Genomic DNA, 24295 nt, shown 5'->3' with positions numbered 1-24295 from the left:
GATGTTGTTCATCCTCAATTAAGAAGAACAAAACTTTAAGGGACTCTGAGATTAAAGGAGTTGAAAAATAATAGGATAACATGCTGAATAACTTTAGAGCTTATCCCAGATTCTATAAATGTGGATTGATTTCTATTGTAGAATTGTCAGGTTATAGCAAAAATGCCCCCCAAATATTCTAAAGTCAATCAAGAATGATTGCTGTGTTGACATGAAACACGTCAATTAGCAGAAGAAAGAAGTTAGTGTAAATACATAATTAGGGCCCTCAGGAAGTCTCTGAATGATAAGAAAAAATGAGCTTCAATGGAAAAGAAGAAAGGTTGAAGCAGCAAACTTCTAAGGTTCCACCAAACTGAAGAGTTAAAGGTGTATGGAACAGGATATGGTCAGCTCCAGAACCGACTTGAAAAGGATCCCTCTCAAAGGCAAGAATAGGACAATTTGAACAGTGGGAAAGAAAAGAGCTACAATAAACTGAAACTCATTCAATCTTTTTGGACCCATGAATATTAAATGATTCTGCAAAAGAAGAAGTGGTCACTTGGGAGGATTGCTTTGAAAACTACTTCGCACAGTGGGAATCAGACATTGATCCTCAGGGAAGAAAAATGTTAATGAAGGGAAGTTTCTTCTTAGAGAAGTATCCCAGATACTTATAATAAAGAATGATAGAATCAGAATATCAATACTTTATATCTCCTGATGAATAAATGAATCCAAGCAATGATCATCAATAACTGCCCAAATCATATGATGACAGATTTTGCACAACTCCTGTTAGAATTACACCACCTGTAAACTGTTCTTCATATGTGTACATGCACATACCCACATGTACACAAACAAAAATCAGAGACTGAGCTCTTAAATGTAACTACTGATGATAGGAAGATAGTGAGACATAGAGAATGATCCGTGAGAACATAGGGAGACACTCAGCAACACCCCAGTGTAAGAAGTTCTTCAGGATAAATGACTCATTGCTTTCACTGCAAGAAAAAAATAAACAGAGAACTTTCAGAATAAAGAAACTTAAGAGACAGGTGAATTCAATTGCAAAGCATAGGCCTTCTCATCCATATGAACCAAATAACCAAACCCTAAAAGAGTATTTTGTTAGGAAAACTGGAGAAATATAAACACTGGTTGTCTGTGTGATAATATTAAGAAGCCACGGTTATTAGCAACTCAGAGTCTGAAGCAGGAGGATAACAAGTTGGAGGCCAAACTGGGTAATTTAATGATATCCTGTTTTGAAACAAAAATTTAGGAGAGGGCTGCAGATGTAGCTCAGGGTTAAAATGCATGCCTAGCAGTACTGCAGCCTTCAGTTCTATTGCTGACACTGGAAAAATCAAAAAGAATTCAGTGTTATTTGCATGATGACCATGATGATAGTTTTGTCCTACTTTTCTATTTATGAGTAAAATAATATGATGCCTTGCACTTATTTCTAAATAATATGGAAACCCAGGGCATTAGTAAATGTAAGTAAAAACAAAATGAACTTACCCACATGTTGTCAATTACTGAGAACAGATGATGAATATACATGGATGTGCATATGTCTGCAATAGAGAAGAGAGATGGATGGATGGAGTGACAGATACATGGATATATAGGTTAATAAAAGTTAAACTACCTCCTTGGACATGTTATCATAGTAGAGCAAACCTAAATAAAGAAGAACACAACCTTTGGGACATGCTTCAAAGACACAAGTGAAATAAAAATATCACCTGAGAGTACCTAAAGCAGGAGTGGGTCACTTAAGTGAGCCAAAGGGGATATGACAAAATGAGAAGCATTTGCTGAAGTGCAGTGAACTGAGGAAAGTGTTCTCTTTACTTCCCTAGACTCGCATTTGATTTTCACACTATGGACATAATGATGATTATCTGGCAGATTCAGAGGTTTTGTAAAGGGCAGCCACAACAAACCTACAACTAACATCCTACTCAATGGTGCTGCTGGTTGCTTGAGTCTCAATGTTACTGAAACTCAAAGAACTGTAAGCTAATAGAAAAGTCCATTTGACTGTACAAAACGCTCTTAGGAGTTAGTTTTCTAAATAATTGTTCAATATTACTTTTCTAGTCCCATAGGGAAGTTGCTCATTTTACACATTGTATGATGTACAGCTTTATAGGCATTTTCTCAAACTGTCTCACTATGGGGCATCATTTTTGTCTAGTTGGAAAACCTTCCAAAATTTCTTGGTACACTGTTACAAGCCATATCAAATCCCAATACTAACTGGCTCAATTCCCAAAATGAATTTCACTCACTGCTCATAGATGGACCTGGACTCCATCTTCACTTCTCCATGGTGATCTTGGGCCTGCCTTTTTCCTCTTAGCAATTTTGTCTTCAGGCTGTCTTCTTCTGTAGTGGCAAATTCTGAAGGCAGCAATCAAAGGTTTAAAAAAAAATACGATTAAACCAAAATATTAAGCAGAAGTGCCCAACCTCAGTGACTGTACATCTTACCACATCTGTTATCCTTGGACCAACCACAGCCAAGCACCAGAATGCTACACACTATAGAAGGGGAAGAGTAGAGGATAGAGAGGGCACCCTAATGTCTCCAGTAGTCATTCTCTTTTAGTTGACACTTCCTTTACCTAATACAATCAACTACCATCTATCTGATCCATACCGTGTGCTGCCTCTTCGCATCCTTTTGGCCATTTGAAAATACAGGGAACTGAGTCATCTTTCCAGGTGACCTTAGTTATGGGATTGTATGGGGAACACTGGTGGAAGGTCAGGGTGACAGCAAACTCTTCGGGACTTCAGCAGGAAGGCTGCTTGGGGAACTGGAGGGCCCATCAGGGCACAGAAGCAGCTCTGGGGACTCCAAGGCCCATCTCATGGGGAGCCTGGGAAGCAGGGTCCTGGGCTTTCTTTCGGTTTAGTTTTTCTTAGGTGCTTAGTCCCAGTACCCTGGGAGAGTCAACCACATCGCTGACTGCACAGGGCCACCAGAGGGCAGTGCTACCCTGAGTGCCGTGCCTGCTTGAAGGAAGGTCCCACTTCCCGACCTGAGGCTGGGAGTGAGCTCACCACATTGCCCAGGAAAGCCCTCGCCCGCAGCTGGCTGTCCAGGAGGCCCTCGGAGGCGGTCCCTAAAGCCAGGGGAGTGGCGGGCGCCTCCCCAGGGCCCTGTCCTCCTGGGCAGCAATCCCCTCCCCCTGGCTGAGGAAACCCGAGCATCGGGGCAGAGTCCACAGGGTCCCACGGCCACGAGGGGCAGCCGGAGGCCTCACACGAGGGGGTCTGTATCCAGGTGAGGACCCTGCGGCACCCTAGGTCCCCAGCTGGGGTGACAGCAGGGCAGGCGGCAAGGGCGCAGGGCCCCGCCCCCAGCACGCAGACCAAAGGGGAAGCGCCTCAGAGGCGTCCCCGGGAGACGGGGGCGGGGCCTGTGCAGGGCAGGAACTTTGAGCCGCTGTCGCGGGGAGCTCCGAGGGGGAGGAGCCCGGAAGTAGCGCCCTGGAGGCGGGGCTGCGGGTCCCGGATGGAGGGTGCAGCTCCCGGGGTCCTTGAGAGGAGAAAGTGAGCGGCCAGGAGCGGCCCCGGTCTAGGTGCCCACATGAGGGGGGACCCGGAGGACTCTACCGCCGCCCTGGAGCCTCGGTCCCGGCTGCCTGTCCCCTGGAGCCGCCGGGGCGGTCCCCTCAGCGCCCACCACGGACCCCGCGGTCCCGGTTCTCACCTGAGGGCCCTCCTCGGCGGAGCTGCTGGTCACAGCGGGTGGAGTTTGACCTGCAGGGTCCTGTTCAGGACGCGGTGGCCTCAGCCGTGTGGCCTGCGCCACGGACCTCAGAGGAGAAGAGGGGGCCTGACCCACAGGCCCCTGGAGAGGGGAGGGGAGCCCAGGTGACCTGGGGGCAGGAGGCATTTAGAAGGGAGACCCGCCCAGGTGTCAGGTGTCACTGACTCTGTGTCCTTTTGTTTTCCTGTGGCACCTGTGGATTCTGGGGTTTAAGTCCTGTTTCCTTCCTGCTCCTGGTGGACATGGGAAGAGACCCTGCGGGTTTTAAGGATTCAGCAAAGCAGTGCAGTTCCTGGAAGTGCCAAGGAGAGAGCAGCGATAGGGTGGGCATCACGGGAGGGAGTCCTCGGGCCCCAGGTTCTCCACTGTGTGTGAGAGAGTCGCCTGGGGACAGCTTTTGCAGAATGTGCCCTGGGATGATTCCCAGTGACGGCGGTTGATTGCTAAAATGGGTTGTTTGCATGCTTGACTTCAGACACCAGCCTAAGCCTGATTCCTCTAGGAAACTCCAGGGAAATCACGAGGTGGACAGTCCTGTTGGACCTTTCGTTTTAGAGATGAGAAAAGTGAGCTGGCAGGGTTTAGGTGATTTTCAAAAGGGTATTTTAATGAAAACCTCAGTGTTTCCTGATGCATGCTGTTGTGGGAGATATGCTTCCATTCTCAAGTGACCAGGGATTTGTATTCAGCTTGGCAGAGATGAATTGAACACCTGTAAGGAATGTGAAGTAGCACGTGTTCTGACTGCTCAGTGTCCAGTTAAGTCAAAACCTAGGACACGTGAGTCTGTAAAAGAGCACAGTGTAAGAGGTTAAGGTTGCATTTTGCCTAATACAAGTTATTGAGTTGAAGTTGCATTTGATAATTTTAAAATATTTAAGGAAGTACGGTGTTCGGTCCGTTTCAGGATTTATTCAATAGAGTATCAGATGTTGTTTCTTTTGACGGCACTGTGGAAATGTGAGCGAGAACAAGTTGGAGACATCTTTCAGGTGGAAGCATTGCCTGAGGAGGAGGTCATCAAGTTGGCCAAGAAGCCATTTTGCGAAGCCCCTGTTGACTCAAGGCTTTTGAGGAAGAATTCATGTGTGGAGACTAATTCTTCATGGGCCTTTGCATTTGGTGAGTCACGGAACATATCTGAGTAGATAATCATTTACCAACATGTCCACAATAATCCCACATATTATGTATGACAGGTCATGGCTCAGTAAATATTACCATTTCCTTTTTTGCATTTAAGAAAACTAATGATGGCATAATACTTTCTTTCTTTTTTGCCTTGAAGTACGTCAGTATCTTGACCAAGCATGATTGTTGGTAGGTAGGATAGCAAGAACTTGAACTCAGGGATTTTATTGTCATGTATCAATCTATTGTTTTTCATTGATTTCTATTAATATATCCAGGTTGGCATCCATTACATTTTTAGCTTTTGACTTTCCCACCTATGGGCACCCTGACAGCCCTCAACTCCCTGTAAGCACAGACAACTCTGTAAGGAACATGAGGATAAATTTTCCTGTGCATGTCCCCTTGTGAAACTGCTTAAGCACTATGAGGGTAATCTATAGACAGGTGGAATTTCTAGGTCAAAGTATGTATGTTTACTTCTTTGATTTAGCACTGCCAAGTGGCTCTTCTGAATAGCTCTGTATGTGGCCAGGATTGTATTATCTAACTTTCTAACTTTTGCATGATGAGTAGATACAAAGTGAGAGGACACTGTTTTTGTTGGTATTTTTCTTTTCTTTCTTTTTTTTTCTTTTGAGAGAGAGAGAGAGAAAATTTTAATGTTTATATTTTAGTTTTCGGCAGACACAACATCTTTCTTTGTATGTGGTGCTGAGGATCTAACCCGGGCCACATGCATGCCAGGTGAGCATGCTACAGCTTGAACCACATCCCCAGCCCAGTATTTTTCTTGATATCTATTCTGATGCTTTTCTTTGGGGGATTTTCTCCTGTGAAAATGGGCTTCCTCTGGATGCCTCTGCCCATTCCTCTACTTGACCTTATTTTCTTCTTTTTTTTAAAATTTTATCAAAGTGACTTCTTAATTCCAGTTTTATTAAAGACATTGTCCCTTGCTTGCATAGTCTATATCTAAAGCACTAGTCCTTGCATCAAGGCCCAGCTTGCTCTCAGCTGCCCCAGGAGGGGAACAATCTTTGTCAGTAGCCAAGAGACACCCCTACAGGGGCCACAGTACTCTGGTCCTCTGGTATCTTGCCAGCAGTTCTTCCCACGCTCAAAGAGGGTTTCAGACACTGAGTCAATAGTCCGGGTGGTCATTTGTTGCCTTCTAATCTCAAGTTGAGCTCCTCTTAGAGGTGATATTGAAATCCTTCTGTGTACCTGACCCATCATTTTAAATGATGTTCCAAGTTCACTTTATGGTATATGTGTGGTTCTGGGGATTGAACCCAGGACCCTAAGCCTGTTAGACAAGTGATGTACCTGAGCTACACATTCAGAGACCCCTGTAACTGTCTTTCCCCTTTGCCACAGGGTCTAAATTGCCAAGGCTGACATCAAACGTTCCTCTTGCCTCCCTGGTGGCTGGCATGACAGGCGTGCACCTGGGACTGTCACACTCTAGCCTGTGATGGGAACTCATGTGCCTCTGTCCAGGGCTGAGCATGGTTCTGCAGAGCTGTGCTCCAGGCTCCCTGCAGGGCTGTGGAGGCCTCTGCTGCCCAGCAGCCCTGGTGCCCTCTCCAGTGCTTCTCCCAGCCGAGGGCAGGCAGCTGCCCATTGCTGTAGGCTGACTTTATTTTCTTCTTATGGCACTCATATGTTCTCAAGAGTATGTTGGACTATTTGTCCATTACGAGTCTAACAGGTCCTCTAGAACGTTCAAACAATAAGTAAAATTCCTAAATAGTAAGTGAGCATGCACAGAAATTGGGCTAATGTTTTGGGAAGAACAATGTTGGATGATATATTCATGGCTTGAATATATCATCCAACATGAAGTTATATTTTATTATTTACAAAATAATAAAACAATGAAGCAATACCATGGGCTGAGCTAAAATATATCCCCAGGACCTTAGGCATTCTGATCATCTCTGGGTAATGAAATGGAAGTAAAGGTATCAAAGCCAATGATCATCTGTTTCCAATTTTCTGTGATTTGGTTCAAGTGGTAAAGTGGTGATATTTATTAATTAATGGATCAAATAGGTTCATAATTGTTTTAGAGTATAATTAGGTGCCTTCAAACTTTTGACTGTATGTGCACATTTGAGAATGGTTCCAGCCATTCTGTCATCCTTTGGGTCATTCCCCTCCTATGTCCTGTGAGACATTTTCTATGTGAGGCTTTAAAAAGAAGAGAATATTGTGTAAAGAAACCTTGGGATCTGTGCAGTATAAAATTGAATGGGTTCATTCAGAAATCAGAAATTCTATTGAAAGATATTTGCATGAGCCAAATAAAACCTATTTTTAGGCATCCTGGTGAAGACAAGGTTTTATCTTTATGTCTCATTTTCTATGTTTTGTTGTTGTTGTTGTTGTTGTTAGAATGAAATTCATATGTTGCCAGACCATTCTATCAGATGTGTAACTAGATGTCATTTAAATTACCCACTTTTACATGGTAGACATTTTTTAATGAACACTGCCTGTCTGCACCTTTTTAAAAAACAGGACTGGGATCAGAAGCCCAAATACCAACGGTCAGCTGGGACATATTTTTCATTTGGCCTACCTGTCAGCATTCCCTGAGGTCATCTGTGCAATCAGCTTTGTTACTCCTGCTCCCTCACTGGATTTCATAGAAACCATTGCTATGTATCGATCAGGGACACAAATCCCACAACATTGCGTTCTTTGAATATCCAGAGTCCCACTTTTCACTTTGCCATGCCTGAGATCAGCAGAAATATTTATCAGCAAATGTGAGATTTTCAAAGATCCAATTCTATGTGCTCCTTTCCCAAAGAGCCTTAGGCAGGGATATAGCATACATAAATATTAAGTAAAGGCCATAGTTTTTAAAATGTCATCCATTGAATAGTTGACACATGTCTGAGATACTTTTTATTTTGGAGGAGGTATTATTTAATAGGGAATTCCAACAGCTACGTAATAGTGAAATGAGAAGTCTTGCATCCATTTAATTTTGTTTCTGATGATTTTTATGAGGAAGGATAAGATACTTCCTTGTTCCCTTGCAGATGTTGCCCACTTCTGTGAATGGATGCGGGATGTCACCTACTACTTGCATATCTGCATGTTGGGCTTGACACTGCTATCGTACTTGGTAGTTGGCAGAAAGTCAATACTGAAGTTAAGTTCTTGTGTTCTAGCAGCAGAGCTGAAGATCCTTGGTGTGCCACCTTCTGCAATCCATGCTGCTCTGTTCATGTTCCTTATTGACTTCCTGGTGAGCATCATGGTCTCCTGGTCTTGAGAATGGCCAAGCATTGCACTGTGAATGTGGAAGATGGGCATGTGGAAGGCTCCAGGGAGGAGGGATCATTGATCATGTACTCTACTCCATGTGCCTGTTTAATGACCTGTTTTTTTTATTTTTGGGTTTTAAGGGAGACACTGCCCTCAAACACTTCTGTGCAGCTGGGAATTCAGGCTTCTGCTTCACCTTGAAGTAAGCATTAATGATTCCTTTCCAGAAGACATGAGAAGAGAGAGTGAGCCTCTGGTATCATGCAAGTTCCTTGCATTGCCCATGGGCTAGAGGAGAGAAGAGTTGCTTCATGAGATTTGATCCCCTTTTTCCTGAAGAGTTCCACACAGAGGTGAGTCCCCAGCGTGTTTAGACACCATTTCAGACCCCTTTGTTGACGGAAGTGAATCAGAGCCCCTGATGATGTAGATGAGCTAAAGATGGATTTGCTATGAATTTTTTATTTTGTTTCTCAGGGCCTGAGTCAAGCCAGCCTTTGTGCTGTCAGCGCATGAGCTGCTGGTCAAATGTGAGGAAGTGGTCTTGCTTTATGAAAAGACCACCCTGATTCAGTGAGCCAGAGGCAACCTGCAGTACCTGTTTTCCTGTAAAGGCAGATTGCTGTGGATGACCTCTGGCCTCATCATGCAGCACTGCTCAGAGTAGAGGATTGAGGGTCCAGGCAGATCCCTAGTTCCTTTTAACCTTTATTGCCATTGGGCCACCCCAGGGTCCTTGGACTGTACCTGGTCTTCTGGCCTGGGTCAAGGGATGTGAGGTTTGGAATCCCTTCTGTGGCAGGATCCCAGGCCCCCCAGCCACTTGAGGGCAGCACATGTTCCCTAATTGTGTTAGAGGGGGAGACTTCTCCCACCTATCCTCATCCATGGTCATCACACATTTTGTAGCTTGACACCTGAGGACCTTTATTCATTGACTTAGTGGTTAGTTGTGATGGTTGCTAAGACTAAATGACTCTTTCAAGGTCACATCACTTGTATGGTAGGGCTAGAGCATGGATCTTCCTAATTGATTTCATGGGACTCTCTCATGGAAACTGTGACTGCCTCCTAAACACACACTCCACATTTGGAGTGTCAAAATTCTTGGCACTGCCTCCTTGGCAAGTGTATCTTGTCTTCTACGTGGGAATTTCACAAATATTTTCCTTTGGTTTGTGGAGGTCATGCAGAAGTGATTTTATTTGAAATAGCCCAAACAAGAAATACCAGTTGTCGTTTTGGCACATGGATGTGTGTAGTAAACACCCCTTTCTGTGTGCTTGCATGAGTTGGTCCTTTGAATTTGTTGAAGAATGGTTGTCGGGGGAGCAAGGTAAGGAGAGATGGATATCAATGCTTGTCCAGTATTCTGAAGTGAAGAATGTATTGAGGATGTGAAGGCTTTTCTAGCCAGTTCCTATGGCTCACTCAGGGATCAGTCAGAGGATTCTGTCTGGTAGACTCTTTGGAGTAGATGTCAAAGTGGCCTGGTCTTACCCTGTCCAGGACTGAATGCTGAGCTTGAGTGGGAGCTTCTTGTCAGTTCAAGCATTTCCATGAGTCTGTCCTCTGTTCTCTTTATTTGTTTGTTTTATTTTTTCAGTTTTCAGTGGACATATCTTTATTTTATTTTATGTGGTGCTGAGGATCGAACCCACTGACTTGCGCATGCCAGTCGATCAGGTTACCACTTGAGCCACATCCCCAGCCCCTTCTGTTCTCTTTTTTGCCAGCAGTTTCTAACAGGAAAGGAGAACAAACATTGAAAGTACGGTGATTGATTATGTATACCAATGTTATTTGAATCAACTTTGTATAATTCAAAATTAACTTTTTGCTAGTAAAATTTCATATGTTGAGGAAATAATGAAAATATTGGGGTTGGGGGATGAGGATGGGCAAATCAAATATTTTTGAGCACCAAGATCTGTTTTTTTTTTTAACTTAAATCATAAACTGCCAGAGGACCACACCAAGTAGATATTTCCAGAGACAGTGGGAAGGTAGTGGCACATGAGGAAGGGAAGAGCTCTCAGATTGGGAAGAGGGGGCCGCTTCAGGACTCACCAGGCAAGGCAGGAGGCTGCTGGCCATGGTACATGCCTGGGCCCACTGAGTGGGGACGATCCATGCTCTGTGTCCCTCTACCCTCCTCTGTAGCTTGTGTTGGCAGCAGTTCAGGGAATTGGGGTCAGAAGTGCTCCCAGTAATATAGGCACCAGCCCCCAGAGTGTGTTCCTAGGCCTTTCCCCATTTGGCCTGACTTGGTGCTTGTGTTGATGCAGGGCTGAGACCCTACAGTCATCAGAGTGTGTCTGTGGTCCCGATCCATCCTGCATGGCCAACATGCTCAGACCTTCAGCTGGGTCCTAGGCCTGCTACAACCAAACTCTGTCAACTGGGTGGCCAACCACAGAGGAAGGGCCTTCCCTCAAGCTCCAGGGGCTCAACACACTAGGTGTTGGGCAGTCCCACTGCCAAAACACCTCACAGGTTCCTAGGGGACTGTCCCCCCAACTCTCCCAGCTCTTGCCCACTCTCCTATTGCTGCCCACGATCTGTGGTTCCCATATGGGCATCCCGTCCTGGCTCCAACCTCACATAGCCGGTATCCCCCAGTCTCCCTGGTATCTGGGTCCAGACTCTCCTCTTCCTACAAGAATATCAGATATTGGATTTGGTCCCAGTTGAGGCTGTGTTCCATCATGTGAGCTCTTAGCTTCATCACTGTGCAAAGACTCTTTTTTCCACACAAGTTCGCACGACTTTTGGCTGGCTAAGAATTTTCAGGTGACACTTTTGTAATGAGTACACTTTCCTTCCTTCCGATCTCCCCCCAGTGAGCATTCCTCGCACCCTTGTCCTAGTTCCTTTATGGCAGTTTCCCTCCTTATGGCTGAGAGGACCTAGTGACCCCTGGATTCACACGTTCTCCTTAATCACCAACACAATGCAGAATTCTCCAAAGGGCCATATATGCTCCTGGAAGTTGGTGGTGGAAATAGTTCTCCATCCATTAATCACTACTCACTCACTAATGTCCTTGTGTCCTTGACAAAGGCTCTCCCTTTCCTGGTTTTCCTGAATAGAAATCCTTGCATCTTGGGTGAATAGGGTTATGGGTTGTGCAGAGGATGTTGGTCCACTGAGCATCTTAGAGACTGTTCTTTATGGAGCCTAATGATCCTCATTGGGGAATGAGCCCAGGGTCCTAACTGTGTTTAGTGTGAGGACACCATGGGTTCAGAAGAGGGAAAGAAGGACAAGGGAAACTCAAATGTCCCTTCATGGCCCCTGGAGTTAGAGGACTTACCCCTTTGCACCTGGGATCAGGAGACCTCATTTCCTTGAGGACACGCACACTCAGACGTAAATCTTGAGTGTGGGTTCCTTTCTGGGGTCCAGGGCTGTTGTTAGCCACCAGGAATGACAGTGCTCTCCATGCTGAGTAGAGCCATTTTTGCCAGGAAAGAGAGCCCATGGTCACGCCTTGTGCAAAGCATCCCACGCCAGGGCCTTCCATCCCTACATTCCTGTCCTGAAAGGAAGCCACTCATAGGCAAGGTGGGTCCAACCACCTCCCATGTGTTCACTCAGCACTGTGTTCCGGCATCACCCCAGTTAACAGTCCTGATGGGATCGGACGTGGCTCAGAATGTCACCCTCATGAGCTCTATTTTGCTACAGCTGCAGTTCTGCAGTGGGAGAAACTCAAAACCTCGAAACACATGCACATGAAAGAAAAGAGCAAGAGCCAGAGCCCAAACAGGCCAGGTGTGGCAAAGACAGCTGGAGTGCCTAGGTTGGGACTCAGAATTATGTCAGTGGGGTGGCATTGCTGCTGGCACCAGCATGATAACAGAGAGCCAGCCCTGCTCAATTTGGGGAGCAGTGTGTTGGGGAAGGCAATAGAAATTGAGAGGCAGGATTGAGTTTGGACCTAGGAGGAGGCTGGGTAAAAGGCCAGTGTGGGTTGGAGGGCCTGGGCAGATAGAGAGAGACCAGGGCACACCCCAAAGCCTGGAGACTGCACTTGATGTCCAGGGTTGTGAAACACCACCTCCCCTCTTACTCACAACTGAGCGCAAGGGGCATTGATGAGTTCAGTTTGTGTGCAGCTGCATCCAAGGTGGCTCGGCTAGGTACCTCTGTTTCCTTGACTCAGGAGGCTGGGAGTCCAGGCTCCACTGAGTCTCAGCTGGGAGGATGAGAATCTGAGTTTATGCCTGTGTTCCTAGTAGGATCCATGTTGGCTGAGCCTCAGTGTTTTTGTAATGAGAGGATGGGTGACTGTCATGTCTTTATCACAGGACACACTTGCTAAATGGATTTGTTTGCTCTGAGGAGGGCAGTGGTGCTGGAGACAGGGATGCAGACAGGGGTCATGGACTTGGCATAACTCGGTGTTGGAGATGATATCCCATCACCTGTACCCACTTCAATTCCCATGAATCCAGAGGCTGAGCCCCCTTGAGGTGAGGGGTGAACCGGTTCTGGGCAGCAGGATGCTGTGGTACCTCGGAGTCTCTGTGAGACCCCAACACTAGACACACTTGGCCCTTTTGAAATATTAGGAGAAGCTTTGGGAAGTTTTATGGCAGAGGGGAGCAGCCTCTGCATCTCAGTCCCCTCCAACTCGCCATGGTGTAGAGAGGGAACTGCAGCCAGGATAGGACGGACATTGGCCACGTCCCTGTGTGGGACACAGGCGCGATTGAGTTAGGGTGCATTCTTTGTCTCTCCCCTTCTTGTGATTGTCCCATCTCTACATTTGTGCTTTAGCCACCTGGGAGTCCCATCTCTGGTTTCAGAGACAATAGAGGGTGTTATGGGCCAATAGACACAGTAAACACTAGAGATTAGATGCTACCCTACTTTCCAGAAAAGACTGGGCACACCATGAGTTGCACAATGATGGGACCAGGGTCCAAAAGCTGCTGAGAGGGAAGGACTGGTTGTGAATGCATTTTTGAAGGCTCCAAGCTGGAACTCTAGTGGCACCAAGCAGGGCAGATGCTGGTGGGGATGTTTGGGTAGTTGTTGGTGAACACATGCGCACCTGAGATGGGTAGGCATGGAGGAGAAATCAGCAGCCCATAGGGCTTTTGAAAGTGGTCTTATGTGAAAAGAGGCTCAGGTATGGGCACAGGAAATGACATCATTGCCTTGACAATGGATCAAACAGAACATGGAACCCTGGTATCCAGGCACCCACTTCACTGACCAAGCCATCCGAGCTCATTTGGTTGGAGAAACTGGAGTGAGAAGGATGTTCCCCTGTCCTTGCAAACAATGCCGAGCCTCAGGCTCCCAGGAATCTCAGGGGGGCCAAATAGCCCTTTTGTGGATACACTGGGTGAGGCTTCATCTTAGACGCCAGATCCTCTGGCAATTGTCGCAGAGGAGCTCAAGAGTAACAGTGAGTAGCACAGGGCAGGTGAGCCCAGCAGGCCCTCTGGTCTGATCCCTCATGAATGGCCCAGGACTCTTATTCTGACTGTGTGTGTGTGTGTGTGTGTGTGTGTGTGTGTGTGTGTGTTTTTGTACTGATGGGAACTGTCCCATTGTGCTTTGACTCTAGTGTATTGGCACAAGTCATTTTTCTGTTTGTCACCATTTCCATTTTGAACCCACCATTCTTGGTCCCAACCCAGGGTGAAAATGATCAGAACACGGAGGAGCCCTTCAGGGTACAGAGCCTTGAACCTTACAGGCAGGACCAGCGTAGGAATGAGCTCCTGCCTGACATTGGTGGGAGGAACCTACATTTCAGCAGCAACATGGGGTTAATCTCCTGGGATTCCATCCTCACCCAGCAGGTGCTGGATCTCTTGTTCCCAAGGTAAGCACCAGACCACCAAGCCCAAGTGTGTAGCCCCCTCATGCCTGGGTTTGGGGCTGCCATGTACCTCTCAGGGACCCAAAGGTTTGTGATACCTAATGAGATAGAGGACCACACTCATAGTGGAAAGTCAGCCCCAAATGGGACAAGTCCTGGAGGTGCCTGCCACAGCCTTGCAAGGGCAGTGAACTCCCCTCTCAGGGAGAGAAACCATCCTGACTCCAGCTGATCCACAGAGGTCCGTGGAGCAGTCCCCACACACTGGGCACCACAGCTCAATGGTGTGCACTGAGCTCATTCCCAGGTGGACTCAGCGAGGCCAGGTGGTCTTTCTGGTGTGATGTTGGCTTCGTGAAGAACGTAGATCTGTGCCAGAGGCGTCTCAAAACTCGGGCCTTGGGAAAAGCACTTTTGGATTAATAAAGACATGTTAGTTTCCATAGTGGGACAGAGCGTCCTAGCTGGGACATAGCTGGACAGGGGCTTTGGACATGGCAGCTCCCACACCCAGAGATATGTGGGAATCAGCAGTTTGGGCTCATTCACTGATGAACACAGAGAAAGCACCCACTGTGTGAAGACATGTTTCCAGTCACGTTTCATAATTCAGTAAAAAATGGGGTGCAAATGACTGCCATTGTGTCCCTTTTCATGGGGGTCAGGCTAAAACCGCAGGTGCCATGAGTACATATCCTACATGTGACTGCATCCCTGACTCCATGAGTCATAACTGCACGTTGTCCTCTTCAGTGACTATGGTAAACCCCTGGACCAACTTCAACATGGAATGGGCTTGGGGTCTGTTTCCAAAATAGGGACCTGCAAGGTGATTTGACTTGGGAAGGCTGAGGAAAGACTGCTCTCCCCAATTCTGTTTTCTGCCTGCAGTGTAAGGTGTGGGGCTTCAACAGTAGGAGGGGTACGGCGGGGAGTTGTAGGTAGTCATGGTCCTCTGGTAGAGCCCCTGGGACAATGTATCCCCCCACATCACACCTCCCTGTCCTCCCCCAGGGCCACAGAGATGTGGTCTGCACTCATGGGAAAAGAGAGGTCCACTGCTACTCAGGGGGACTCAGTGAGAGCTCACAGAGAATGTGGTAGCATTGCAGCCCACGCCAGGGGAGGAGGTGTCTCTTGAGCCCTGAGAAGACTGGGCAGGAGGACAGACACTCCTGAAAGGTGCATTCCAGGTTGGAGAGCACGTAGCCAAGGGGAAGAAGAGTGTCAGGCCTGCCCAGAGGAGGGGAGAGCTGGTCAAACCATGGATCTAGTGCTCCTTGATTGAAGGTTCTTTGCCTGTGGCGACCTGTCTTGTCCCTGCCTGTACAGCCACTGTGACTTGTCTGGGGTGGACTGGTGTGTTCAGAGCCAGGGATGGTTCAGGAGTGTAGGGTCAGAGGTTTTCTCTGGAGGCCGTGGCGAAGGCAAGGCCAGGGTTTTGCTGACTCCACACCTGCCTCCCCACAGTGCCTCACCTTCCTTCCTGGGGACCTGGGTGAACTTCTTCACCGAGGATTTCCATCAGCCTCCAGGCTCTCTGAGTCTGCAGCTGCTGCTGCCGTATATGTATCTCTTCCTGGAGCACCAAGCACACCACCTCTTGGCCCCAACTGAAGATGACATATCAAGCCAGGCAGAGCCTGAGAGCCAGGCGGACTGTGGTGAGTACCTAAGGGTATATGAGGAAAGGTCCGACTGCTGTCACACTGCAGGGAGTCTGTATGCCTGGTGTTGGGCTGGAAATTAGGATAAGCCTTTGTCCACTCAGGAAGTGATCCCAGTCTGCAAAGAGGTCCTGTGTGGGCTAAGGGCCTGAGTTCTTCCTGGGAGCCAGGGGTATTGTCTGTCTGTGCAAAGGTCAGGGCAAGGCAGTCATGTTGGCATCTTTTCTCCTCTAGCTACAAGCTCAGTTCCTGTCACGGCTCCTAAGCCAACCCCAGAGCCAGAGCCTTCTCCCTGGGAAGGGGCAGAGCTGGAGTCCAGGACATCAGGGGTCTCCACTCGGTACTCCCCACGGCCCCAGTACAACAGGCGGGTGAGAGGCAGGTGCCTCATTCACGTCTACCTGGAGAATGAAAACACAACACAGTATAGGAGCATCCTGGTGAGTCTTCGAGCAGGGGAGTCTCCTGGGAGCCCACACTGGGGAAGACCGAGTCCACAGCAAACACCTTGGACTAGGCCTGTCTTCTTTAACTGGAGCTTCTGGAAGGTCAGGAAGGAGAGCAGAAAGTGAGGAAGAGAGAGGCGGGAGAGCAGCAGCATGCCAGGTCTGGGTGCCAGTGGGCCTGCGTGTTTTGGGGTGTGCAGGTCAGAAGTGCAGGAGTGAGTGCTGGGTTCAGAGGAGGTCAGAGAAATATCGAGGGTACAGGCCATCCTCTACTGACCTTGGTATTGAGGAGGAGTGTATTGAACCATGGAGGTTGAAGCAGAGGTGTTGGCAGTCATTTTTTTGTGTGTGAGAGGGGACATGTTGCTGGTTGAAGGGAAGGGAGCCATTGTAGAATGATTAGGGTGGGTAGGTGTGGGTCACAGACAACTGGGGGCCTTGGAGGGGCCCATTAGTGTCCTAGTTTGCATGTATGTGAATAGATTTAGTGGCTCTGCAGAATTTTCCTGGGTGTGGAGTATCCATCATGAGACTCTGGTGTCCAGCTGCAGGGGAGCCATGTTGAACCACTGCACCTGCTGGGTCCGAACCTCCTGATACCCCAGAAAGCACTGACACTCTCGAGCCCGGCAGCTTCCATGCCTATCATTAAAGAGTCCTAGTGTGTGTTGTGCCCTGGCTGTCAGGACCAAAGCACCTAGGGTTTGTGCCTGGTCCACACAAAAATGCAGCTGCATCCCAGACCAGAGCAGGGATATGGAAGTCCACTGGACCATTCCTCCCATTTGATGGGACTAGAGTGTGTCTGTACAAAGCCTTTTGGTCCTTATTCCCTTGTCCCTGTAGGGCATAGCAGGTTGAAGCAAACTCTTGTACCAAGATTGGACTAGAGGCTCATAGGAAGACCCCACATGATCACATGAAGGCCTCAGGTAGCAGGGTATCAAGATGGTGCCCTTGTGTTGAGAGCTCACTTGTCTCTGATTGTCCTCGAGCACTGTCCTCTGGGTAGCTACTCCCAAATTCCCTCTCTGATGAGCTTTCTCCAACCCTGCTCAGGTGACCTGCCAGGACACAACTCCAGTCATCATCCGCAGGGCCTTAGATGCACACTTGCTCCAGCAGGAGGATCCAAAAAACTACGAGCTTCTGCAAATTGTCTCGAACCATCAGAGTAAGTGGAGCCATCAGAGGGTAGGGAGCAGTGAGTCACAGTGGGCTCACGATAACTGGGAGCCAAAACACAGTGTGCATTGGCCCAATGCCCAGGAAGAGTATGGTGGGACTTTTGCATAAAACAAAGTGTAATGATGGGGCATAAATCTGCAGGTTCTTCATGTTCCCCAGGGGCTGTGGACCTGCCTAACATGTGTTCTTTCCTTGGCCTGAGGAGGCATTGCAAAGCTATTATCCACAAGGGCCCAAGAATAGAGGCTTCTTTGTCTTGTTTCAAAGAAGACAGACAACCACAGGGTGCCTACTTTGGCAGCCTTTCCTGAGCTAGATGAGTACATGAGAAAAGCAGTTCAATGAAGAATCATTTCTGGCTTCCAATCTTTCTATTCACTGCAAACTGAGTCCATTTAGGACCAGAGGCCATTTCTAGAGAGAAGTGTGTGGTAGAATAGAACCCTTCACAGCTTGTAAACTCTTCGAGAGAGAGAGAGAGAGAGAGAGAGAGAGAGAGAGAGAGAGAGAGAGAGAGAGAGAGAGAGAGAGAGAAGAGAAAGAAGAAGAAAAAGGAGAAGGAGGAGGAGGAGAAGAAAAATGAAAATAAGTTGAAGGAGAAGACAATGAATAAGAAGGTCAAGATGACTATAAGAAGAAGCATGAGAAGAAGATGAAGAAGAACAAGAACAAGAAGGAGAAACACAAGCCGAACAAGAAGTATAACAATAAATTGATTAAAAAATGTGAATGAGAATTATACTCATGAGCAGGAAATGCAGAAGTGGGGAACTCAAGAGAAATATATTGCTCTGGATGGCACAGCCCTGCTGGCTGTGGACATCCTCCACCCACGCTCAACACACCTCCAAACCATACTCCTCAAATTAGTGTAGCCCTATATGAGTGGATGAATCCACTGGCAAGGTGGAGGCACCCATCATCAAGTGCTTTTCCCCAAACCCACCTGTGATCATTGCTGCAGTGGGGAGGAAATCTTCAACACATGAGTCTTTGGGGACCAATCCAGATACAAAGTCTAGCTGTTTCTCTTTGGTGGGTCCAACATGAACTAAGAGGGTCTGGGGTGCGAGGGGCTATTTCCTTGAAAGGTGTTCCTGTAGTGGACCTCCTGTGCATAGAGGGTCCTCAGGGAGGAATCAGTGGGGAGTCTTTGGTGGAACAGTAGCTGGATTTGGGGGCTCTCAGGTCTGTGTGTGAGACCTGAGCTGGCAGAGGCTCTCAGTTGTAGGGGATGTTGGGTAGTGTATTTCTTGAGTGTCACCTACCACGCCTCTGCCCCTGCCTCTCCAGAGCTGAAGATCCCTGCAGATGGGAAAGTATATTACGCCCTGGATGGAGGAGTGGATTATAACTTTCTTCTTCGGGAAACAGATGCCAGCAAGTCGTTGAAGATCAAGCCAAAGGAGGTAAACAGCCACCTTCTTCAGTCTTTACTCCTGGTGCCACTCCACATCCTCCAAGGGGACAAGAACCTCAGGTTCTGGATGGATGTTGTAGAACGCCCACAGAGCCAACTTCCAGGCTGGGTGGGGTGCAGTTGCTGGGTTTTGCTGATGTTGTCATCCCCCACAGTTCTTGGAGCCTTCTGTGGCAGTGGCATCCAGGACCCCAGCAGCTATGAGCAGCAGCTCTGCAGTGACTGCAGGATCATTGCCCCATGCCACCCAAAGCAATGAGTGGTGCCTGAGAAAAGTCACCAGTAGCAGCTCCTCACTGCTTCACTCCAGTGAGCAGGTGGAAGACAGCCGCTTTGTTCACGTCCTCCTAGAGGGACAGAGCCTGAGGGAGACAAAGCGCATCCTGGTAAGCCCGACAGCAGGGCTGCCTCCTGGGTGTCCACACAGTGGAAGGCAGGAGACACAGCCAACCCCGGGGCTGTGGTGGGAAATAGAGAGAGGTCCGTCTTAAGGGCTTGACCTGAGGAGGGAGAGCATCAGCATGCCCAGCTCCAGCAGTGCGTGGGCCTGTGTACTGTGGGTTTGGCAGGCCAGAAGTGCAGAAGGAAGTGCTGTGGACAGATGAAGGCAGAGATATGTCCAGGGTGCAGGCTGCAGTGCCTACAACTTGGTATTCTCAATTAGTGAGGTTGGAGCAGAGGAGGTGGCAGTGACTTGTCACATATGTTAGAGGGGATGTGTTCCTGGTGGCAGGGAAGAGAACCTCCTTAGCATGACTAGGTGTAGGAATTTGGGGTCGGGATCACCTGGGAGGTCATGCCAAAGCTTCGGAATGTCAGCCTTTGCATGTATGTAAATACGGAGCTAAAGGGGTTCTTGGCAGAATTTCTATGGATGTGCAGTAGACACGCTAATGCTGCAGGTGTCCAGCTGCAGAGGAGACATGTTCAGTGACTGCCAGTGCTGAGTCAAGTACATCATTACAACCAGACCCGCACCGAGCTTCCAGAGCCCAGGGCCTCTTAGAGCTGTCATGAAGCACTCAAGTGCACACTCTTGTATCTGAGTCTGTTTTGTGTAGTGGCATAAAGGACCAAAATTTTCAGTGCATCTGCCTCTTCCACCCACAAAGGCAGCCTGCATCCCAGAGCACACTTTGTGTGCAGATCCCTGGCCCATTGCTGCCATCTCAGTGAGATGAGAGTGTGTCTGTGCATAGGCAGTTTGGTCTTTTGACCTGAGTGGAATGTGGCTCCCCAGGGGGAGGGGAGATGGCAGGTACAGGCAGATATTTGTACCAGGATTGTTCTAGTAGCACATTGCAAGAACCCAGGGGGGATATGGAGGCCACACTTGGTTAGTAGGATAACAAGATTGTGCCCTTGTATATGTAGCTAACATTTCTCCTGAATGTTTGACCACAGTCTTCTGGGTAGCTCCTCTAAAAGCCATTCTCTGATGACATGTGTTCCCACCCTGATCCAGGTGACCTGTCAGGAGACGGTGACAAGCCTTATCCGCAGGGCCTTGGACCAAAATTTGTTGCAGCATGAGGATGTGAACAACTTTGAGCTGCTGAGTATGATATCTGAGGATGAGAGTAAGTAGGACAATCAGACAGTGGGGAGACATGATCGACAGTGGGCTCAGGATAACTCACAGCCAAGAGAAAGTGGGCCTTGGCCCCAAAATACCAAAGTGTGGTGGGCCTGGCGGAGACTCTCAGGGGTTGTGGGTGTTTTGTGGTATAATCCTTGAGTGCCACCTAACAATTCTCTCCACTTCGCTCTGCAGAAATCAAGGTCCCTGACCACTCACTCGTGTATCTGTCCATGAATCCGGGAATACAATATTTCATCGTGAGGAAACGCCCCGAGGTCAAGGGAAAGGAGGTAAACACCTACCTTATTCAAGCTGTACTTGTGCTGCCATTCCACTCCCACCTGGGGAAATAAGAAGCCTCATAACCTGGACATATGTGCTAGAAGCCCATAGAGCCAACTGACAGGCTGGGGTGGCTTTCTGTTTCTGGGTTTGATGATGTTCCATCCCCCACAGTTCTCAGAATCAACCTGCAAGTCCTCCAGGCCACTTTCCCACAAGCAGGTGGGAGACACCTGCTTAATTCACGTCCACTTAGAAACACAAAGTCCAAAGATGGCCAAGAAGGTCCTGGTAAGCCTGGGAGCAGGGGTGTCCCCCGGTGCTTACACCTGGGTGGGGAGCAGACACTGGTCCAATACCATGGACTACTCATGCCCTCTTGCATTGGAGCTTCTGGAAGATCAGGAGGATAGATGGGAATCAAGAAGGGAGAGGTCAGTGTGAAGGGCTGGAGCTGAGATGAGGGATAGCAGCAGCTTGTCCACCGCCATGTCTGAGGGAGTCTGTGTGTCAGGTGGCAGCATGCAGTCCAGAAGGGCAGAGGCCGGTATGGGTGACAGATGAGAACAGGACGGGACCTAGGTTGCAGTTTCCCCTGTATGGGATGCTGACGTCTATGGAGGAGGACAGCAGTGTGAGGTTCTGCATGTTCCTTGAACAAGGAGCTGAGAGGGTCTCTCTGCAGAGTCGATATGGATGTGGAGCAAGCACACTAAATGTCCAGGTAACCCAATGACCACCCTTGCCGGATGAGGTGCCCTCCTACACCCCAGCCAGCACTGAGCCTCTGGAGGCCAGGAACTCTCGTGACTATCTTTCGTCACTCCTGTGTGTGGTCATGTTTCTGGGTCTGTTTTTGTCCCTGGAATCTAGACCAAAGCCTCTAGGTTTTGTGCCTAGGCCATTCCCAATGCCGCCTGCATCCTCGGGCAGACCTGGGATCTTGGAGGCTATTGTCTCATTCCTCCCAACTTTTGGGATGAGATTGCATCTGTATGCAGGTAGTGGGGTCCTTTCACTTCGAGAGGAGTGCAGCTCCACAAGGAGCAATGGCAGGCCCAGGAAGTCCTATGTACAAGGATTGGGCTAGTAACCTATGGGAAGAGCCCGCCCGATGAGCAGGAGGCCAGCTTCAGGTAGTAGGGTCATGGATGTTGCCCTTGTATTTAGAGTGGAGGTGCCTCCAGAATGCCCCTGCCCACTGTCCTTGAGTAGTCACTTCAAGGCCCATTTCCTGAAGGCCTGTCTCCCATGCTGCTCCAGGTGACCTGCCACGATCGGGCTCCTGTCGTCATCCGCAGGGCCCTCGAGCTACACTTGCTTACTCAGGAGAAGCCGGAGGAATATGAGCTGGGCCAAATCATCTCTCACCGTCAGAGTAAGTGGGACAATCAGATGGCAGGGAGCAAGGGTCAGGATGTGGACTCAAGTTAACTCTTAGCACCAAAGAGTAGTCTCTGACCCCCAAGAACACTCCAACAGAGTGTGTTGGGGCTCGTGCACAAAGCCAACTACACTTCTGCTGGTGGGAGGTCTCGAGGTCCAATGGTATACCCCAGTGGATATTGTGGCTCCCCACCAGGTGCCTCCCCTGGACATGAACAGGCATCTAAAGCTGACATCAGTGAGGAGTGAGGAGGAAAGCCTCTTTCCAGGAGCAGTATGGTTCTGTGGTCTGGGATAGGAGTGGTTTCAGAGGAACATGGGAATGCATGGGCTAAAGAGGGAACTGGCATTTTGTGGATTGAAGCAGTAGGATTGAAAGCCTTCTGTATGATCAGAAAACCACTGCCTGGGCAGAGCATTGCCAGGATTCTAGCAAGCAGTAACAGGATGAAATTGGGAAGAAAACACAGCCTGGGGGACAGCCTGAATCATCTGTGTTTGGGCAAATTCCCTGGTTGTCTGTACCTGAGTCCACCTGCCAAGGAGTGATCACAATAGCCAGGTTATGATTCCAAATTAAAGTCAGAGGAGGGCTTCCTGAGCACGTAGCCACAGAGCTCATCTGATAATAATGCCAGCGCTTTTTCGTTGGTTGATTGGTTGGTTTTTTGTGAGCCAAACACCACAGCAGCCATTATCCCAGCCTATGTATGCTGAAGACCACCATCCCTATGAGTTCTAGGATCAATTTTTTCCTATATTAACCTACTGTTAGGTTAGTAGAATCTATGGAAGAGGAAGTCTGTCTGGGACCTTGGTAGCCTTAGAAATTCATAGCAGAGATCCCCACATCCAACCCAGAAGGGATGGAGAACAGGCTCTAGGTTAGAGGAGGGCGACAGGAAACAGGTGTTCAGAGGAAGGAGAAGCTGGCTGTTGTATTCCCCCACCCAGGGTCATGGCACCACTGGGCCATACACCATGTTGGAGGGAAGCATTCCCTTTGCTGGTCTTTGGAACCATTGTTCTCAATAGGGCAGCATTCGGAATGTGGCCTCCATTCTCTGAGGCTGGTCCACATGGAGGTGGGCTCCACCAACACAGAAGCATGGCTCTAATGTGGTATCCATGCTGGGTAGCCTGTCCTCACTGTGGCCATACTTGAGGAAAATAACTCAGAAGAGGAATCCTAGGCCTTTTTCTCTGGGTTTCATAGCTTTCTCTTTGGTTGTGCACTGAGGCTGTCCATAAAGCTCTAGTGTGTGGCAGTGGAGAGCTCCTCAGCCCTTGCCACAAAGGCATAGAGTGGGAGAGAGGGAACGAGGCTGGCAGAGAGGGAGAGAGAGAAATATGGAGAGGAGTAGGAGGACCTCTACATGGAGAATGAGGATTCAGTGGAGCCAATAGGAACAAGGTATTTTTTCCCAGGGCACAACCCTTTTTAGGTCTTCCTCCAACCATGCTCAACCTTTCTTCCAGTCCCTCCCACCTCCCAGTAGAGTATTCATCTTGAATAAGAATTTCATGTTGACATCAGAGCACTCACCATCCAATGCTTCCCTCCAAACCCACCTGTGAAGATGGCTCATGTGGGGTCTGAATCTTCGGCACAGGAGCCTTTTGTGGGAGATTTCAGATGTAAATCTAGTGGTGTGCTTTGGCAGATGCAAGAGGACCTGGGATGTTCTGGAGTCCAAAGCCTTTGGTAGGAACAGACATTAGGTCTGTTGAAGTGCTCTGCCTAGTTCTTCCTCAGGGAGGACTGTGGAGGTGGTCTTTGTTGGTATTGGTGCTGAATTGGAGAGCTCCCAGGTGTGTGGCTCTGGCCTTTTCTGGCACAGGCTCTCAGATGTTGGGGTGTCCTAGGGAGCACCTCCTGAGCCACCTTATTTTGTACACCTCTCTCTCCCCAGAGCTGAGGATTCCAGCGCAGGCCAACGTATTTTATGCAAAGAACCCTCACACAGAATCCAACTTTGTGCTGAGGAAAAGGAGCCTCTCCCAAAAGAATGATGAGTGGATCCAGCCTCAACCTCCCTCTCATCCTACAAAGAAGGCTGCAGCCCTCCTGAGGATGCTTGCAAAACCATTCTGCTGCTGTGTGCCTGGGCGGGACTGAGGCAGCCCAGGAATATTTACATTGATTACTATTTGCTTCAAAGTTTGAATCTATAGTTTGCCATTGTCCTTGACCTTGTTTAGTAACACAGTTGTTAATCTATCCTGTATTTGTTGTTTCTATTAATATATTATTATTTTAAAATATATATGTTTTTGTTACCTGA

At 48.5% G+C, this 24295-nt stretch overlaps 1 protein-coding gene and 1 long non-coding RNA gene across 21 annotated transcripts in view; one reads left to right on the top strand and one right to left on the bottom strand.

Moving 5' to 3' along the window:
• The window catches only part of LOC144374181 (uncharacterized), an 11365-nt gene extending 7504 nt beyond the window's left edge, over window positions 1-3861 (bottom strand). For all 3 annotated transcript variants that reach the window (XR_013433655.1, XR_013433656.1, XR_013433657.1), the window contains exons 1-3: window positions 3722-3861; window positions 2292-2403; window positions 1516-1571 (exon numbers count right to left, since the gene is read on the bottom strand). This is a non-coding gene — a long non-coding RNA (uncharacterized LOC144374181). The remainder of the gene's footprint in view (window positions 1-1515; window positions 1572-2291; window positions 2404-3721) is intronic.
• Window positions 3133-24295, top strand: LOC144374180 (uncharacterized). 18 transcript variants are annotated; one of them, XM_078037114.1, is made up of 15 exons: window positions 3133-3292; window positions 4689-4903; window positions 7969-8177; window positions 8338-8550; window positions 13855-14042; window positions 15510-15703; window positions 15941-16146; window positions 17212-17326; window positions 18634-18749; window positions 18916-19146; window positions 20226-20340; window positions 20535-20632; window positions 20799-20915; window positions 21888-22002; window positions 23924-24295. In XM_078037114.1, exons 4-15 carry the CDS (start codon window positions 8509-8511, stop codon window positions 24127-24129), a joined length of 1743 nt encoding a protein of 580 aa, XP_077893240.1. In that variant the 5' UTR covers window positions 3133-3292; window positions 4689-4903; window positions 7969-8177; window positions 8338-8508; the 3' UTR covers window positions 24130-24295. The 18 variants fall into 18 exon arrangements, with proteins under 18 accessions (XP_077893240.1, XP_077893241.1, XP_077893242.1 ...); XM_078037115.1 differs by lacking the exon at window positions 3133-3292 and adding an exon at window positions 3447-3561; XM_078037116.1 differs by lacking the exon at window positions 3133-3292 and adding an exon at window positions 3483-3590.

This window comes from Ictidomys tridecemlineatus, unplaced genomic scaffold (assembly GCF_052094955.1).
Source record: "Ictidomys tridecemlineatus isolate mIctTri1 unplaced genomic scaffold, mIctTri1.hap1 Scaffold_604, whole genome shotgun sequence".
NCBI lineage: Eukaryota > Metazoa > Chordata > Mammalia > Rodentia > Sciuridae > Ictidomys > Ictidomys tridecemlineatus.
Note: the sequence above shows the minus strand (reverse complement) of the source record. Positions and strands in the feature narration are given on the sequence as shown.